Source organism: Corvus moneduloides, chromosome 1, assembly GCF_009650955.1.
Source record: "Corvus moneduloides isolate bCorMon1 chromosome 1, bCorMon1.pri, whole genome shotgun sequence".
Classification (NCBI taxonomy): Eukaryota; Metazoa; Chordata; class Aves; order Passeriformes; family Corvidae; genus Corvus; species Corvus moneduloides.
In genome coordinates this window covers 4,102,894-4,122,811 of record NC_045476.1, presented here as the reverse complement: position 1 = coordinate 4,122,811, position 19,918 = coordinate 4,102,894, and the positions used below count along the sequence as shown (strand labels likewise).

Here is a 19,918-nt window from a genome sequence, read left to right as displayed (position 1 = left end):
TTCCACTTTTTTTTTTCCCCCCTTTAAATGCTACTTTAGTGTTAAAATTCTGAAGTCAATACTATAAATCTGTTGAGACAATGTCTCAGGATCATTAACATATGTTCAAGTGTTTGAGTACTCTGAATCCTGGTGATGTAATGGCAAAAAAGCATATTCAGAGTATTTTCAGCTATATTAAAAATGGTTTTTCTGTTGAAGACACAATTAAAGACACTTATTTTGGCTCTTAACTTGAGATCTTCAGAACTCCTTATTTAAAATTATAATGAGTATTGGTCTCATTGCTGGTTTTTCCAACTCTATTTGAAAGAAAAGAAGGCAAAAAAGTTTGTGAAAACATCCACAGGGATTCACACTGTGACTGAAAAAAACCTAATGGTTCAGGTTGCAGCGTGAACCCCTTTCATATAATTTACTGAAGAAGACAATTCACACCTGTAGGGACACAAAAACATTCTGTTACTCTAAATAACTGAAAATAGACACTCAGCTGACAGGCAAATTTTATAGAAGTCAGGAAAGATGTATCTGAAGAGAGAAAACAAAACACCACAGCCTGAAGCAGGTACCTGAAGGACTGGGCTATTTTTCACTCCTATTTAACTTAGCACATGGAAACAGCCAAGAATTTGCATCACTTATGAGGATCAAATTAACGCAGGCAGGTAAAAAAGGCAAATTCACTTCTTTGGACTGAATGCCTGTTGCCCGTCCATGACCATGCTCTCAACGTGACACTCAGAGGAGCTCTGTCAGCACTGCCCAGTTTTCTGTACATTTAACCACACTGATTTTACATTAGGGGTCTCTGAGTAATAAGAATTAAAAACAATTAAAAAAATAAAAATAACCAGTTGATTTTATCTGTACTGATTTACAGAGATCCAGACTTCCAGTTGTTCTTCGTACTTTGTATTTGTATTTTTTTGTAGTTGTTCAAATTGACCCCTGACAAAACAAACCTCTTTTCCCATACGTAGGTCTCTTTCTTTTAGTTTCAAGTTTGTTAATGTTCCCGATTTCCAGAAGTGCCAGACGACCGCAACATAAAATATTTCTGCAAAGAACTACTATTTTTGTTACTTAAAAAACTAACAGGGAATTGAATTCTCTGTGAATTTAGTGTTCAAAGTATTTCCAGGCACCTACGTATCACTTCCAGTTGGGAGAACCTAAGTTTCTATTTCCCAGAACTAATTTAACAACATAGATACGGGCCAAAATCCTCCAGCAGCATGAACACCACAGGCATTTGAGAACATTACAATAATAATAATAACAATAATAAAATACGATTGTAGCAAACCTTTCATGCTCAGCTTTCATTTTGACAGACAACTAAATCCAGTGCACCACCATGTGGCAACATACTAGGGAATGGTTCACATACCAAGACCTGGTTTTTTCCACCTTCGAAATTTTTTGCCATTTGTTAAAAAATAAATGTTAACAAATCCCTCTTAGTGTTTACAAGCTCCCCCTTAACAAGTTGCCACAGCTTCACTTATCTCAAAAGGTATTTTTTAATACACCTGGACTAGCAAGAAAATGCTTGAGCACTTTTATTTGTAAAGCACAGTATTTACCTAAAAACATAACTGCCCCAGGACCACAGAACCAGCTCTGTTTCTTGCCAACCTCGCTCCCTCGCACAGGAGAAATTTGGCATAAGCCTGTACTGCACATTGAATTCCTTTTAAAACATAAATACATTTAAAAAAAATAAATCAAGCTAAATGCTGGTCTCACATCTGATTAAAAGCTTAAAAGAAATCTTGGGGAAAAATCAAAACCTTGAAGGTATACACATGCATTATTTAGCAGCTGCTCAGTTACTGTGGAACTGCCTCTCTCCAGCTTAACAACAGGAAAATAAATTCATTTTTTTCCACAAGAAACACCAACACAAGGTCTCAAAAACCCTAAGAAAACCCTGATTCCCAAAGCCCCCACATGCCCCTTAGTACCCTGGAATTTATGTCTGCAGCCAAACTAGGAGGAAAAAAACCAGCTTTTCATTAAACTGGACAGCCTTGGCTCACACCACTCAGCTGTATTTCACCGTATCACAAAATTCCAGAATTCAGACTCAGCTGATTCTGGATTTCATGAAACAAAGAGTTAATTCATTTTGCCTTAACATATTTGTGAGCCATTTTGTACCAATACACTCAGCTCAACCTGAATTAGCAGCAAGGACTCACTTAGCAGCAGCCTCCTGCTAGGAGCCGTATCTGGATTCCCTATCTCCGCTCTGGGCTCTCTCTCTCACAGCTCACTGGACCTAAAAGCTCTGCTAAAACCGCTCAGAAATCTGACAGAAAATTGGGTGACGCGATGTGCAGCCACGCCAGGGAGGCAGGTAGAGCAACGGGTTTCCACAAGCTCCATACCTCGAGCACCGGGAAAACCTGTAGTGGAAGAGGTTGGAGCAAGCAGCACTCTCCTTCCAGAGCCCAGGACGGACAGACCCGCACTTCTCCTGCTGCAAAAGTTGCTCCGGAGTGATTTGAAAGTCTCACCACAGAGCTCATAGTCAATCCACTGCATGCACTGTAACCACGTTAAAAAAAATAAAACCACCAAAAAACCCCCAAAAAAAGAGAATTCACCTCCTGTTTGAAGATGACGCTGGAGTTTCCTCATCTCCAACACCAGCTCCCCTCCTTCCCCTCTCCCCCAGCCCAGCCCTGCTAACACAACACGAAGCCTGAAAAGCTCCTTCTCTGCAACGAAGACCATCATGATTTTCTGCCAAAGACAAACCAATAGCAAGAACACAATGCACATTATGCAAGTTACTGCAGAGTTATGCAAGTTAGATGCATATTTTCGCTCGCTCTGCCCAGGACTCCGAAGCCACTTGTTTGATGTGGATGCCTACTCTTATTCCGAGCTGTCAAATCTTCCCCTGCTTGTCTCAACTGGCTTTTTTACACTAAAATTTCAACCAGCTGCTACAGATATTAACGAAGCCCTTCCATTATATACAATAACATAGGCCATTAAAACCACAACATCTGAGCACAGTATCACATATGTCTACCCCAAGCCAGGTCTTAGGGAGACACAGTAGGCAGAGCACAGCACCTTGTTCACTGTAGATACCCCACGTTCCACACTGCCAAAACAGAGGAAAGCATCAGAAATCTTTTGAGCCAAACCAGGCCTCATGGTGGAAGTAACATCTCACAAGCAAAAGGAATTGAAGAGTTACATGAACACTCCTATGCTGAAAATAAGTAATTTTTGTTCAAACACCCCCCAAACCTGATGGCCTTTTTTTTTTTTTGTAAATCTACCTCCATACTTCTGCAGTCAGCACTGGTGAAGTGGGAAGACCAAGATTTCACGTATGGCCTTACAGTCAAAAGTAACTGGGAGCAACTTCTCCAACAATCAGAGACCCCTCACTATTTCCAAGATGAGCCACACGAAAATGGAAGCTATTTGGGCACTAAACCCATCAATTTCAGGGCAAGATCTATCAATCCACCATTTTTAGATGACCACTCAGAGGTCTGACCGTACCTACCAGGGAACATGGACGTAACTCTTTATTTCTAATTTCTGCCCCTTCCTCCCTATTTACCTGCACTGCCCGTAACAAAGCATAAAACTGACATCCAAATAACTTCCCAAACCTGTGAACAAGCCCCCAGAACCTGAACCCTCCTGTTCACCACCAGACACAAGGACACGGCCACTTACAGACCCCAAGACTGCTCAAAGCTTCTGAAAGCAAACAAGGTTAAGGGCACTTGTCAACATCCAGACTTTTGAAGGGAAGCAGCTCCTTCGGCCAGGCTGGATTCATCTCATTTGGGAGCAAAACCCAATCCAAGTGTGATGCCTTACGCAAGCAACAACTATTTATCTAGGGAGTAAATAGAGCCCGCTTCTACAAGTAGCCAGTGTCTCTTTCTGAGAAGCACAAATAATCTCCAACAAACCTGAAAGCTGCACGGATTCTGAAATGTGAGGCAGGGAGGAATATAGGAAAGAAATCTGGAAATTGTTTTCTTTAAAAAAAAAAAAAAAAAAAAAAAAAAAAAAAGGAGAGGGGGAAAGAATTTAAAATCTTTACAGCAGGTATTTCAAAACCTTCCAACACACCCAGCACAGGTATCCCTTCCCTGGAGCAGGGCACTAACTGCACAGTGACCACCTTATAAAGTTACCTCCCCGAACGTCGGGGAACAAGAATATTTTATTTAAATGACCGATGAAATTCGGTATTTAAACACTTTTAACAAGTTCTCAGCTGTATCCACCAAGCCCTTTCAAAGACCTTCACGCAAATACCTTCATCCCACAAAAAAAAGAAAAAAAACAACAAAAAACCAGCCCAAACCCAACAAGCTCTCCTCTCTTCCCAGTAGCCTAGAGAGGATTATACGGTCACTGAAGAATGTGAGTTGTTACTATGTGCATTTTTAAATAGAGGGAGGAAAAAAATCATAAGGAAAGAGAGAAAGCAGCTCACCTTTATCCTGAGTGCAGGACAGGATCTCCTCCTCTTTGGGGTTAGTCACCTGGGTGATAATGGACGGGTTGTCCATGGAAACAGAGTGAGATTCCACCTGGCTATTTCCCTCTCAGAGGCAGGCTTGTGTGCGGGGGGGGTTGGGGGGTGCTGGGGGGAGCGGGTTGGTTTGTTTGTTTAAAAAAAATCAAGACTCAGGTTTGTATTTGAAAAAAAAAATAAAAACTATTAAAAAAAAAACTAAAACAACCGAAACCTCAACAACCAACTCCTCCAGGAGCGAAACCGAAGGGAAGGGGGTGGGAAGGACGCCAAACGCGATGCCACCGAGGCCTCTTGCCGGCGCCAATTCTGCACGGCGGAGGGGGGGAAAGGAGCGCAACCCCCCCCCCCCCTTAAAAAAAAGAGAATTAATCCAATTCACCCTTCCGGGAAGCCCGCCGAGCGCTTCCCCCCGAGCCCCCGCCGCCTCCCGAGGCGGGGGAAGAGCCCCCGTCCCTCCGCTCCGCGCCTCCCCCCGCGGCCTCACGCCGCCCCCCGCATCCACCTGAGCCGCCCCTACATACCCCCCCCCTGCCGCCCGCCCCCGCGCTTATCTCATCCCCGCGCCCCCCTTCCTCCCGCGGGCAGCGCTCGGCGGAGCGACGCCGGGCCGCCCCCTCCACCTCCTCCTCCTCCTCCTCCCCCCGTTCCCGGGTCGCGGGCGAGGAGGGAAGCGCGGCGCGAGGGGAGGAAGGGAGGGGAAAGGGGCCGAGCCGCTCCCCGCGCTGCGCCACAACCCGCCCGCCGCCACCGCCGCCGCCTCCTCCGCCGCCGCCGCCGCCGCGCCCCGAGCCCGTGAGCGCGCCCGGCCCGCCCCGCGCCGGGTCCGGAGCGAGGGGCGGGAGCGGCAGCGCCCGGCGGTGCGCGGTAAACAACGGGGCGGGGCCGGGGCGGGGCGGGGCGGGGCCGCGGGCAGCGCGCACAACACAACGGGGGCGCGGCGGGGGCGGGGCCGGGGCGGGGCTTAGCGCGGAGGGCGGGGTCGGCGGAGCCGTGAGGGCGCGGGGCGGGCCCGGCCGCCATTTCCCGCCTCGGGCTGCGCGGGAAAAAATAAATCACGGAGTCGGAATTGTTTAGGTGGGAAACGGGCTCTGGGATCAGTGAGTTCAACCTATGGCCCGGCGCCACCATGTCAGCCATTGGGTGCCACATGCGAGCTTTCCTTAAACATCTCCAGTGGTTCCACCACCTCACTGGGGCATCCTATTTCTAGTCTCTAATGTCTAATCAACTTTTCTGTGAAGGAATTCTTCCTAACGTCCAACCTGACCCTCCCCTGGCCCAGCCTGAGGCCGTTCCCTCTGCTCCTGTCCCTGTTCCCTGGGAGCAGAGCCCGACCCCCCCTGGCTGCCCCCTCCTGTCAGGGACTTGTGCAGAGCCACAAGGTCCCCCCTGAGCCTCCTTTGCTCCAGCCTGAGCCCCTTCCCCAGCTCCCTCGGCCTCTCCTGCTGCTCCAGACCCATTCCCAGCTCTGTTGACCTTCTCTGGACCTGAATGTTAATGGGTTCATGAACAGGTATAAACCATCTGATTAGAAGACGTGTGAAGTATTTTTACAGGTGACTGTGTCTTTTTTCAGAAGGGAGTGTGTAGCTCAAATCACAGAATCACTCAGGTTGGAAGGGACCACAGTGGGTCATCTGGTCCCATGTCCCTGCTCCAGCAGGGGAGGACCCCAGCAGGGCCATCCCAGAGAACACGGCACAGGATTGTGTCCAGATGGTTCTGGAATATTCCCGGGGAGGGAGACTCCACACCCTCTCTGGGCAATCTCTTCAGGGCTCAGTCAGTACACAGGGAAGAAGTTCTTCCTCATGTTCAAATCCAGCTTCCTGGGATCAGTTCCTGCCCGTTCCTCCTGGACCCCACAGAGCAGGGCCTGGTCTGTGCTCTGAGCCCTCCCTGCAGACACGGACAGACCTTGGTGATGTCCCCTCTCAGTGTCTCCTCTGAAGGGTGAACAGCCCCAGCTTCCGCAGCTTCTCCTTGTAAGAGAGATGCTCCAGTCCCTTAATCTTTCTTGTAGCCTCTGCTGGACCCACTCCTGGAGCTCCATGTCCCTCTTGTCCTGAGATGGTACCTGTGGCAGGTTTGGCTGCTTCTCTCACAGCAAATGCCCTCTGTGTTTTTCCTAAAAGGCATGTCTGGCTCTCCAGGAATTCCCAGCACTGCTGTTTGCTGGTGCATGAGGACATAAACTGTGGTGTACCTGTCCTGCTCCCACCCTCCTTGGTACCTGCCATTAGCCAGGGCCTTGGACCTGATAGTGGGGAAAGTATGTGGGGAAACCCACCCCAAATAATGGCTCTTATGTGGGGCTGCCAGAGTGTAAAACCAAGAGAAAACCTTTACAAAAGCATGGTGGTGTAATTAACATAAATGAGGAATTGTAACCTCCTTTGTCTCCTAGAAAAAAATCTAATGTATATTCGAGCCTTTATTGTAACCTTGCTACACCAAGGATAGATATAATTTTAAATTTAATTAAATAAATGGGGAAAATCCTTCTGTAGCCGGCATAGACCCAGGCAAAATGAATTTTAGTAATACTGGTTACAACTATCTTCTTTTTGCACTGAAAGAGGAACCTACTGACCATTTACATTTTAAAAAAATGTTTAGAAATGTATCTATGAACAGTTTTACTTAACAGTAACAAAACCATGGCACTGACTCCCCATCCCTGGAAGTGTCCAAGGCCAGGTTGGATGGCGCTTGGAGTAACCCGGGATAGTGGAAGGTGTCTCTGCCTATGGCAGGGGGCTTGCACTACATGATCTTTAAGGTCCCTTCCAACCCCAGCCATTCTGGGACTCTGTGATTCATTTCAGCTGCCAAGTTGGGCTGCAGAAATGACCATTGTGTTTAATTCCAGCAATTTAAGCAGCTGTTTTTTTTGCAGCTCTTCCTTGCCATGAAAAAGGCTATGGGCCCAGCCTCAAGGAATCTCTGCTCCGCAGCAGTGCCGCATCCAGTTTCTGGAGAAAATTACTTAAAAGCTCAGGGTCTTGTTTCATTCCTGCACTCAAGAGGTTTAAACATTTTGCTGTGAGTCTTCAAATCACTGCGTTTTTTTCAATGTAGAAAAAGTCATTCCAAATCTACCTGTGCTTTCCGTCTCCAAAATTAACACTCCCTAAAGAGCAGTACAGGCAGAGATACCTGTATTGCAGGTTTCTGGGACTTGTATTTTAGGTTTTCCCGTCCTACTCTTATGACAAACACTTGCACGGGGAGTGAGCGCGATGCCACTGCTTGCATTGCATCCAACTGTGCAAGTTCCAACCTGCTCCTTGGCTTTGGCTTCTCCAGACAAGAGTCTTGCAGTTACAAACAGTCCCTCGCAGGCTGGATCGGGCGCAGATGAGCAGGAGTTGGTACATGTTGGCTGGTGGAATTAGCCCTGCTGCCTGGGAAGGCTGGGAGCTGCTGCTCCTGAGCTATTATGCAGCTTTATCACAGCGCTGGTTATGTTGTAACCCAGCAAGTGCTTGATCTTTTACCCGCCCAGGCACTGGAGGCATTTTTAATTATCTTAGGGTTAATTTGCATAGGAGCTTTTGCTGAAACAATAAATTCATACCTCTGTTATTATCTGGTATGAGTTTCTGTATCAATATTTATATTTGGGTAAAACCAAAGAAGCTTCCTGCTACCATTAGGACAAAAGAATTGCTTCAGAGCAAGTTTAGGAGTCATCCAGCGCTAAGAACGTCTTCCACTTCTTTGTAGGGAAAGGGAAATTGTACTGTGTGGTGGGAGAACATGTGTTCCAATGCCTCTTTCCTATGCAGGGATGAGGAGACAGAAACGTCTTGTCTGATGAAAAGCACGTTTTGCAAGGCTTGACAAATGCAATGTTCACCTCGAGCCAATGCGGTATGTATGATTTTAATGCTGGTAAGATTGTTTCTGCAACTCATGTCGTAAAACTCCAGTCAAGCAGCTCGCTGTGTGTTCATCTTAGTCAGGAATTTGGCATTTGCTTCAGTTTAGAGGGGGAACTGCTGTTTGTGGCGATATATAAGGGGGAAGTAGGGTCAGAGGGCGTGCCAGGAGGGGCTGTCTCTCCCTGCACTTGTCCCTTTGCTGCTGCCATGCAGCTCCCTCACCCCTCCAGCCTAAGGTGGAGAGCAAAAAAGCAGGATACTGAGGAGCTGTGGAAAGCCCACGCTCTTGCAGAGTAGAGGGAAGCAGAACGGAAGCTGAGGAAGCAGAGCCGTTCTTGTCCTGGCAGTGCTGCTGTAACCTCGGAAACAGGTCCCTTCCCCTGGGCATGGGATCAGCCTTTCCCATCCCCAGCACTCTCCTTCCTGGGCCAGTTATTACACAGATGTTACAGAATCAAGAGCAATCCGTGTTGTATCCTTTTTGGTTTTACTTTAGGAACACTCCGAAGTGTGTACAGTATCTTCTACAGTTTCTTTGTATGCTACATGAGCTAAATCCTAAATAATCCCATGGAACGAGGAAATGGTTTCACCTCTCTGTCACAGATCAGAGGTGGAGGTACAGACTAAACAATACTTAGCAGGGAATTGCAGCACCAGCTAATAGGAGATCCAGGTTTTTATCATGACTTCTGACATTTGTCCTTGCTACTAAAATGTGTCCCTCTCTCAATGCCACAAGATGTTTTATAATAGTGGGGGGTGGGGGGGGAAATGTTTTTATCAGAACTGTTCTACATTAAAAGGAAGCATTTATTTTCATTGGTATCAGCTCTGTGAAGTCTTGACCCTGGGCCCACAATGGGAGTTTTATCCTTGACTTTAATGGGAGAACAATCAAGGTCTCGTGATGCTACATCCTAAAGAAAGGAAAATACTGCAGTTTGTATCAATAAGATAAATGTCTCATAGTTAGTGTAAGCAGCTATATTCTTGCAATAAATGGTTTATTAGATTGATTAAATGTCTTAACTTCACCTCGGCTATTAATCACTTTTGGCAGCTGTTTACTGCTTTGTATACTTTGAAGTAATGGACATTATTCCTTAATTATCTCATTGTAGTTCAGTCATTGTTTCCTAAATAGTGCCATTAGAATGGTAAATTGCGACTGTAAAACAGTGTCAATAGGAAGTTATGAAGTTCCCATTTTATGATGCATTCATAAAGTTAACTCAATCTACTTAAAATGTGGCTGTGATTTCCACACAGTGACCTATTTGGTATGACAGAAGAGATTCTGATGAGAAAACAGTTGAGCATTAAGTGTGCTGGGACTCTGCTTTTACCCAAGTAAAACACAACATACTCCCTGTTGGAACGTATGTGCATATCAGAATTTATTAAACTAGTGCTTGTTTGATCACTTTTGGTTTCACTGAGTGCTGTGAATGCCAAGGATTTTGTGGCTTTGAATACAATGTATTTATTCCTCTGGAAAAAAAATGAGAGAGCTCCAAGCAGTGCTATCATTTAGATGTTATTATTGTCATTCCACATAAGAGAGAACCAAATCAATCTGAAGAAAATGGCTGCTTTTAGTTTTATCTCCAGACCTGGCAGAAGTCATAACGTAGCAGTTGTATGACAATTTCCATTCTGAGTCCCTTTTTCAGTCAACTGTAACTGTCCTGAACTTTAACATTATGAGTTGTCTGTTTCAGGCTGAGTTGTTTGGGTGGAATCGGTATTACTGTCAATCTGAGAAAGAGTCATGAAACTGGCTTTCAAGTACTGTAACAGAAATTGTCTCCCTTCTTGCTCCCCAATAAAGCTATTTGGGGGGAAAAGTAGCATTGCAAATTATGAGTTCTTGTGGGTTTTTTATTCTCCTGGGATTTTTACTGTGCACAGGATAGAAAATGTAGGTCCTTACCTTGGGCTGAATTAGTGCTGAAGACAAGGTGAATGGGTTTTTAACTAACGTTAACGATTTATGTTTAATACAAAATTTCTGTACACTCCTAATCCAGAAACTTTGATTAAGGAGCCCAACTCAGATGAAGGCTGATTGTGGCAGATGTCAGACACCCACAGAAGAAACGATGCCTGAAAAGTGTTTGACCCAGAGGAAAGCAAACATACAATTACAATGCCTGGCTGTAATTTCGGTTCTGGGTTGAATGCAGCTGCTGACCCATGGCTGGAAGGCTCTGAGGGCTCATCACCAGGTGACCTACAAGTGACGTATCCAGTTCTACCTGACTGCAAATGCTACACCTCTGCAAGGCAGCCTGCTCTTTTTTTTTTTTTTTAGCAAGCAACCAAATCGTGTTCCAGACTTGTTAAAGGCTGGTGAAGTCTCCCATTCGTGTGTTCGTTGCATCTTCATCTGGTCAAGTTTAAAGAGTCTGCTGCTTCCCTAAGGTGCTCCTCAACCTCCTAGAGCTGGAGAGGAGCTGCCACCACAAATCAGCTGGTGGAGACATTTGTAACAAATCTCCCTCTCAGTCAAAGCCAGGAGACTGAAGGCAACAGGTTAAATTCTTTCTCCCAATTAATTTGTCTTAGAGCAGATCAGGGCTTCCTGCGAGTCTTTCAAACTCCAGAAGCAATAGCACCGGGCCAAACCCCAACCATTTAGGAGGCAACAGCAACTTCAAGTAGTGCAACTGCATCTTTATCCTCAGCCTTAGACAATATCCATGCTACAGAGACGTGGTGGATGCCCCATCCCTGGAAACATTCAAGGTCAGGTTGGATGGGGCTCTGAGCAACCTGATCTGGTTGAAGATGTCCCTGCCCATGGCAGGTGAGTTGGACTAGGTGATTATTAAAGGTCTCTTCCAGCCCAAACCATTCCATGATTCTACAACCTTTTGATGTTGTTGAGACATGAGAGGTGGAACGTGTCAACAGTAGCCGGGCTTCACTTTTGATTGTTCTGCTGCTTCACTTGAGCACAAGAGTGGAACAGGATAAAAGCTGGCTTTGCCCTTATCTGGTTACCCATTGTGAGCACTGTTCTCCAGTATCCTGCTGCAGCATTCCTGCCAATTCGGCTGTAGAGGCTTGGTTTCCATTTCAGTTTCACTGGTTGTCAGAGAGTTTATCTGTGAAACACATATAACAACAGCTAATCTCGTGTTATGGTTCCATGGCTGTTTACAACTCCTATTAATAGCAACCATGGAAAGCCTGAGAGTAGATTTTATAGGGCACTGGGGTAACCAGTTACTGCACATTCCCCTGAGGCTATGTAGCATCAAGTGCAGCAGCTTGTCCTTTCCAGACTAGGTCATGATCATCTTAACTCTGGCATTCCCTGTCTTTTGGGGATTTGACTTCGTGCATGCTCTTGGTAATTCTTTCTGAGACATGGTTCGGAAGCAATTGATTTTGCTCTATGATTTATACTTACAAAGATTCCAGCTGATCTGCAAGAGGCTCCATGACTAAGCTCTACCTTGTGCCCAGCTCCAGTGAGGATTTCGCAGCACTTAAAAGGGATTGGCTGGACTTTGACTGGAGGGAAATAGGATAGGCCCATGATGTTTTTGTAACTCTTAGAGGTTCATATTTAAAAAATACTTCTAAATGTTCAGATTTCTTATTTCAAATGTTGATACTCATTCTTAGAAATGTGTGTTTTATTCCCCAAATGTGGGAAATGTTGGTGTAACACCTGAATCAGTGAGACATTGACCATTCTCACATATAAAACAGGACAACAAACACCTTCTTACTGATAGGTACACGATGGGGTTGCTGAGTTAATAAGAGCAATGGTCGATACATGCCATGTTAGTGACACAGCTGTGGTTTCCCATGAAGCACAGTAAACATGGGAAGGTATTTGTATACCAATTCTGGGGGAACCAGCTGATGAGCTGTGAGAAAGTCCTGGCTTTGTGGAGGATGAAACGGGATAAGAAAGTCATGACAAAGGCCTGAAACAGCCCTCAGCAAGGACTTCAGGTCATCTTGGCACACGGGAACGGTAATTTATTGCAGGAGTCACTGCTGAAATCATTAGCGTGAGCTATGGAATAAAGCAATAGTATGGATGAAGGCAGTAGAATCTTGCCTAATTGAGAAACAGAAAAGGAGGAGTGAGGAACACGAAAGGTCTTGTAAGTGCAATGTCTCCTGTCATCTGAGTCAACTGATAGTCATGGTAAGTAGCCATCTAATTTATTTTTTAAAGGACTCCTCACAGGAAAAACCTGCTGACTGTTGGAAAAATAAAGTCAAAACGATTAAGAATTGCAATGAGAAATTCTAGTCGCTGCCTAATTCTGTGCCTTTCATTTCAAATTGCATAAATGGTAACTTAGCTTTTGGCCTCGTGCCTAGAGAAGCACCTGAGAACACATCATTGCATCATCATCGAGAGTCTATTGGCCTTTTTTAATTATGGGCTGGCTGTGGAAAGTGAAGTGGCTTGGTTGGTTAAGGCTGATACTAGACCCTACTAGCAGTGAGTGGCTACCACAAAAAATGCTGGCATGGAAACCACAAGCGTTCTTTGAAGCCTTTGGAGCTGTGATGCTTCCACTCGGACCATTTGTCTGATTGAAATTTTGTTCACGTGGCTGCTAGTGGAACCTGAGAGTGTCAGGAATTTGAAAGAGCATGTTTTGTGATGTGGTGTGGTCTGTGTGGCTGGAAGTAGAGAAATCAAAGTGGGGAGGTTTGAGTGAAGGAAGGAGGACAGGTTTATGAAAGGCATCTGTGAATTCTGCACACAGGCTCTGATGGGAAAGTGTAGATGGAGGAAATGGTAAAGCAGAGGAAAGGAAAGTGGACCACAGAAAGAGTAGGAGATACGAAATCCTTGAAGAAAAGCTCCTAGCAACTCTTGACATTTCAATCCTAGTGCCTTTCCCCTCAGAATTTCAAATGTGGGGTGGTGTTCAGCACCTGGTTGCTGGAGAGCTGCACAGAAATCTGGTGACCTTTGTTGGGAAAAGGAGCTTTAGATCATGGAAAAGGAGCTTTAGATATTGGAAAAGCAGAGATGATTTAAAGGAGTTCTGTGTCTGTGCTTGGGAATAGTATTTTTGTCTTCTCCAGTTGTCTCTTTTGCTGCCTGTGTAATAAAAAGGAATCCAGTTCCGGATACACCAAGAGCTCCATATAACTTTGCTTTCCTGAATATGTAAAGCAACACAGGTACTGCTGCTTGACGGGTTTCTGGTGATTCCCAAAGCCAGAGGCACTGGCCACCCACCAACAGTTTGGAGCAATATCCTACACTTTTCACTGTAGAATTTGTATTCCAGTAAAAAGGCCATGAAAAATGTTCCCTGATAAATATCTACGAGTAACAGAAGTGTCTAAGCATCAGGAAGAAGCACTTATGTATGACAACCAGGATGAAATTGAGCTTAATAAAAATATTTGATTGTGAGATCAAGATAATTCAGCAATCTTGTCAAAGCTAGTCTCATTGTGCTGGGTTCTGTACAAGAAGTAGTAGGAAGTGACCCACAGCATAAAGATCTAGAGTTTTAAGTGTCAAAGGAAATATAATTTCCTGCGGAAAACTGAAGCATAGAAAGAGTAATTCAACTGCAATTACATAGGCAATTTCTGGCAGGATTTGGGCTACCCAGGCTGCTCCCTCTCCTGTCTGAGGTTGAATCTACCCTTAAAGAGCTTGAAAATCAACCTGGTAAAGGCACGGGAAGGGCTGTGCTGGGATAAGTCATGTACTACTCCTGGAAGATAGGTAATGTCCGTAATTCCTGGTCCTATCCCCCACCCATGAGGAAGAGAAGCCCGGGGTGGATCAGTGGGATGCGGGAGCTCAGCGCTGTGAGCAGACACAAAGAGCTCACGGAGCGTGCACGATCACCTCAAGCAACCACAGAGCAGTTGTTTGTTAAGAAGGTGCCAAGTGTGAAAACGTCACCGATGCTGGGTCAGTGGGTCAGTGGGAAGCCTCTGCTTGTTTATTTTTGGATTCGCCATCCCAGCAGGATCCCGCTGAACTGAGATTCTCACAGAAGCCTTTCCCAACCTAAAGCCTGTCCCAAGCCACCAGCTTAATGAGTGCCATGACTGTCATGCACAGCAAAGACGTGGCTGGAGTGGAAGCAAAGAGGTGCAGTGCTCTCAGGTGAAGACGTCTGGGCAGCAGGCCTGCCACAGCAGCAGAGTGTTGAGTGCTCCAGAGGCTGCTATGCCCTGTTAATTCAATTAATTGCTTCTTCAGCTTGGTTGAGAGATCAGCCTGTGAAGTGCAAATATCTCAAGCCAAACAATTTTTTCCTCATCCTCTGTGGGTAAAGTGCTCTACACGTGGTTGTCTGTCAAGTGTTCAGCTGCAGCACCTGCATTTTGATGCTCCCAGGTGATTTTCTCCGGGCTTCACTGGACAGCTATCCTACATTTCACTTTCCCTTGGGTCAGTAAACAAAATATTTTCCTTGCACGCTTGTGTTTTGTTCGTTTGGGGATATATTTATGAGTGGGTACAAGTCATACTGGTGTTTAGAGACACTGATAAAGCTGGAAAGAGCGTGGCAGTGTGTTGGTCTAAGCATCCCTTGTAATGCTTTGCCCCTGGCCAGTCATCCCACAGCTCCATGCAGCAGGAACAATCTATCCCATTTGCATGCAGGGAAGACTTTGAACAGCCTGAATTTTCCCCTTGGCTGAAGGCCCTGTGCAAGATCCACACACTGTTAAAGTTCTTTATGCATTAGCTTTTACCAGAATAGTTAAATAATTAAGACAGTCCACTGGCCAATATACTGATAAATGAATTACTTGGGCTTCCGTTGGCTGCTATTTATGTGACCATGTGGGTTGTTGTTTGCGAGTATTTAAACAGCTCCAGCTACAAGTGGAACTGGTGGAGTCATGGAGGGATGGTACTTTTTGGGAGAGTTGGGTTTTGACCCAGCAGGGAACCCCCAGCTCTCTCCCTGAGGAAGGATTTGTGGCTCAGGGGTTGGGTTGTATTTGCAGAGTGCCTGGGTCTGAGACAAAACCAACAAGCAGCTCTAGGACACCTGCTTGACCTGTACTGCTTTGATTTAAGGAAATTAGACTCTACCCCATAGAGAAAGAGTTGAAATCCTGCTGCTTTTGGGAATGTTATTTCAATGTAGTTGTTCAGTGAGTTGGCCTGGTAGTTTACAATTCAGAAACCCCGGAGCATTTGTGAATTGTGAGGGAAGTACACTATTCATTATCTGCTGTCAGGCATTCATCATGCCAGCGTAAGCTTCAATCCTCTCATCAGGATGCAGAACATTACTTATGACCAGTCACAGGCCATGAATAATGGCTTAACGAAATGAACAGTTCTCTAGCAATTCAGACCCAGGTTTGTTAATCAAAACTATTCAGATCCAGATTCTGGCACCCCCTCAAACACTCTGAATAACACCTATCCCCAGTGCACCCTCTTTAGTTTTAATTGCATTTAGAGTTTAGCAAACTTTTTTTTTCTTTTAATCTGGCTGACCTCATCCAACAAGCTCACAGAAAAAGCTGAAGTTTGCCTGCACTGAAGTAAGTAGTTCTTGTCTCATTTTGCATTAGCATTTGCTGTAGAAAACCACTTTGGCAGTGATGACAAATCTGCATGTCTTCTCCAGATGGGATTTCCACGCTGGTCAGCAGCTAAGCACTGCCTAAAGCTAAGCACTGACTTAAACATACCTTTTATTCTTTATGTGAGAAAAGTAAGTCGAGCGACATATTCTTTATGGGACCTCATGCACAGCAGTAAAATGGCATGACCATATTCATCCATGTGTGGGATTAGGCCCTGTTCTGGTTGGTGTTTCACACCAACAGAAGTTCTCTCCTGTATATTGCCAAACATACTTCAGGCTGCTGGAGAGTGGAATATAGCAGTGTGTTTGCAACCCAGTCCCCAAATATTCCTCTACAAATGTTCAAAGCAGCTGGTAGCTCAAATTCTCTTCCCCAGTCGTAGGAGGCTTCTTAATTTTTTTGGTATTCTGAATTATGCCAAGGAAGCTGGTACTTCATTTCCAGAACCAGGGACTGAATAAGTTGGAACATTTTTTACATGGGCAGATAGTGATGGGGCAAGAGGAAGTGGTTTTAAACTAAAAGAGAACAGGTTTAGATTAAATATTAGGAAGAAATTCTTCCCTGTGAGGGTGGTGAGGCCCTGGCACAGGTTGGCCAGGGAAGTTATGGACTCTCCTTCCCAGGAAATATTTGAGACCGGGTTGGACAGGACTTAGAGCAACCTGGTCTAGTTGAAGGTGTCCCTGCCCATGGCAGGGGGTTGGAATGAGATGATCTTTAAGATCCTTTCCCACTCGAAACATTCTATGATTCTATGACTCTATGATTTCACTGATGGAGAGCTTTGTGGGCAGTTGATGTAAGGTAAAGTCATGGAAATACTCAACTGGTCTTGTATCTCTGATAATCTCTTGGCATTTTAAGTCAGAACCTTGGTTGTCACTGCACATATCAGGTGAGACCCCCTGGAGTGGTTCCCCAGTGCTGTTTTGGAGTATGGGATTACCAGCAGATGAGGAGGATCCTTGATGCATTCCTACTCTTCTAATATTCTTGGGATGAAACTCCCCATGAGACTCTCAGGGATGAAGTTACCAGCTTCCATTGTGGTGAGACTCTATGTGTTTGAACAGAGCTCTTCGTTTTACATATTAATTTTAAAAATGGTTTTCAGGGCATAATCTTCCATAACCAGTTCTTCTTCCTTGGGATCATATTTTGGGAAACAGCCACAGCAGTTTCACCCCTGGAATGTATTTCCCCATATGATTAAATGTCGGCCCTTTCGTGTGGGTGAATCAGGGTTCAAAATGAGGAAGAAAAAACCCTCTGGATCCATGTCAGAGGTTCTCTCTATCAGCAACGTCTGGTGCAGGGGAGGCAGAGCTTGCTCTGGGTTTTTTTTCCACCAGATTACATTTTGATGCAAGGAGTGGGAAGAGAAGGAGCAGGGAAAAGAGCGAGAAAAAAGAAAAGGCTCTCATCCAGAGAAAAACCAGGAGTGCTTATCTCTGCCTCTCCCTCCTCTGCCTCACATTCATTGCCGTCAGCTCTTCATCATCTCTTTTTGCCCTCAGGGGTATAAATGCAGGCATCTGTGAGGGAATAACCCAAAACAGGGTTTCATCTCCTCTTAGAAGTTTTCAGCAAATTTTCAATTTGGCCATTTCTGTTCTTCAGGCATTGTATGTTCTTTATTTGAGAAAACAGAGGAAAAATGCAACCCAAACAACATTTCAGCATCTCCAGCAAAGTTTCTATTTTGATTTATTGAAAACTTGTCCAACCAGTTATTTATATTTTATCTGTGAAAGACTCAAAAAATTTCATCCGAAACAGATATTTCCATGGAAACGTCCATCTTTGATGAGATGTCATTCCTCAGATGTTTCAGCTGAAGGATTTTGTCAGTTCTGGCGGAATAAAAAAGAGTGGGGGACAGAACAAAGACCAAGCTCCCAGGAAAACATGCAATGCTTCAAGTTAATGGGCTAAAATATCAGCTGGTAAACTGCCATAAAGCCGGAGAAGTCAACCAGTCGACCCGAGTCAATGGAGCTATGCTAATTTACACAGAGGATCCGGCCTTAGATTTTAATAGAACCAGCCTAGCAAGCTGTTTCTCTGCTTACCCATCCTCCTCCCTTTTTAATAAGCTCTCAGTCATACTTGGCCTATCCTTTAATAATTCACCCTTCTCTCTTCATGATCCCTCTTCCCTCTCTGGAGATAATGGGATGGGATTTTCTGCTTGCAGCTCTCACAGAAATATCGTAGACAGGTTAAACTCTGCACAGCTGGCTACTGGCTTCTAACATATCCCTCGTGCCTCTTCCTGGACTCTGATATCCATCTCTTTGGTCTTTACTTAGCCAGTGCCAACGGACTTCAGTGCAATTTGCCATATATTACGATGCAGCATGTTGTGCTGTAATCTATAGATCCCAGGATATTGAAGTATTAAGCTCACAGAGCAATCAATTACTTTAATGGGAGTTGTGTGCGTCTGGCCGCGATTCTGGAAAACAGATCCATGAGATAGCTTCAGGACACAATCCAGCCTCTGGACCAAGAGGCTGCTCTACTGCAGAAGTTTTTCTAGCTTGGGGCCAAACACAATTGGCAAGAAGCACATTATGGTTTTTCTGTTGTTCTGTGTAACTACAGTATGAATGACTATGTGTAACTGCTCAGTCTATGTAACATATAGCTGTATAAAATAAGTATTTGATGATAACCAGTTACAGACTTGCAAACTTTTTACCTTGTTCCCTTGAATTTTTTAAGACCCACCAGACTACTTTTCTTAATCTAGTTCTAGTTTCTTAGTGACCATGTTCTTCCCTCTTGACTACTTTGGTTAAACTTAACAGGGGAGTGTTTATGCAGAAACACTCCCTTGCAGACCTTAAAAGGCTTGTGCATCTTGGAAGATCCTCATTGAAAAAGGAGTGACACTTGATTGTCTCCCATAGAAGTAAATAGTCCTGAGTCCCCAAAGATTGTGAGCCCTTATTTTTGGTGAAATATTTCAAATACTTCAGTTATTTGTACCTGCTCTTGTTCACAGGGAGGAGTGAAGATACCGTGCAGAGTCTGAGATGTGATCTGTGTTGATTTCTCAGACACCCAGAGCGTGGAGCAGACCTTTTGCACACCTTTTCCCAGAGTAGATTACCCCAGGTACAGAGCTGGTAACTGCATCTTCCAGAGAAATAAAAAGCAATGTGTGAGAATGGTTCCCTTACTGAAGCCCTGTGGACTTCACATTGATTAAATCAGCATTTTGGAACAGCAGAAGTGTGATTGATGTCATTTGAATTTCATCTCAGCATCTTGATTGGCATTTTTGTATAATTACTTTTCCTTATTTGTTGAATTTAATTGATGGTTGTTGCATTTATTTCTAAAGAACATTGCTTTAATTAAAAAAAAAATCTCTGCTATACAGAAATTAATATTCCCCATCTATATGGCACAAAAGGGTGTGTGGCGAACATAGAGAATAATTAGTAGCTGTAGGAGGAGAACTTATGAGAAGATGATTATGAATATGTAATAGAGGAAATAGACTATAAGGAAATTAAACCAATAAATTTATGAGTGAATAATTGACCTCTGAGTAAATATGAGCATTCTTTCAACAGCCACTTGACGTATTGTTAGCCACTCAGTATTTCAGAACATTAACCACCCTTTTAACCAACCAGTTCTTTGCTGTTGGCAACAACTCGCTCTCTGGAGTTGCCTTCCTGTCTTGCAGGGTGATTGCTTGCTGTGTGCACAATGCCATAAACACACGTGGTGCCAAAGCTTTGGGGTAGGGGGAAGAAAGGTCATGATCTGTTACATACATGTAAATCTACCCTTTGCCAGAGGAAATGTTTGCAGGGAATAATTAAATCTGCTGCAAAATTATGCTGTTCGAAATGAGAGCAAAATTTTATCACTGCTACCAAATGAACTCAGGTCTTTCCAC

The 19,918-nt window shown here is 44.6% G+C and overlaps 1 protein-coding gene and 1 long non-coding RNA gene across 12 annotated transcripts in view; one reads left to right on the top strand and one right to left on the bottom strand.

The window, feature by feature from the left end:
* CTDSPL (CTD small phosphatase like) overlaps positions 1-4,973 on the bottom strand; it is an 80,815-nt gene extending 75,842 nt beyond the window's left edge. For 5 of the 10 annotated variants that reach the window (XM_032096416.1, XM_032096485.1, XM_032096550.1 and 2 more), the window contains exon 1: positions 2,616-2,760. In XM_032096416.1, coding sequence (XP_031952307.1) covers positions 2,616-2,748 — 133 coding nt within the window. In that variant the 5' untranslated portion in view covers positions 2,749-2,760. Of the gene's footprint in view, positions 1-2,615; positions 2,761-4,489 lie in introns of those variants that run through there. The other 5 variants (XM_032096796.1, XM_032096879.1, XM_032097126.1 and 2 more) reach the window with 3 other exon arrangements.
* A 361-nt stretch (positions 4,974-5,334) lies between these two features.
* LOC116437905 lies at positions 5,335-19,554 on the top strand. Of its 2 annotated transcripts, XR_004237540.1 has the most exons (3): positions 5,335-5,398; positions 8,326-8,410; positions 10,455-19,554. It is a non-coding gene; the product is annotated as an uncharacterized LOC116437905 (long non-coding RNA). The 2 variants fall into 2 exon arrangements; XR_004237533.1 differs by lacking the exon at positions 5,335-5,398 and having other exon boundaries at positions 8,119-8,410.
* The last annotated feature ends 364 nt before the right edge of the window (positions 19,555-19,918 follow it).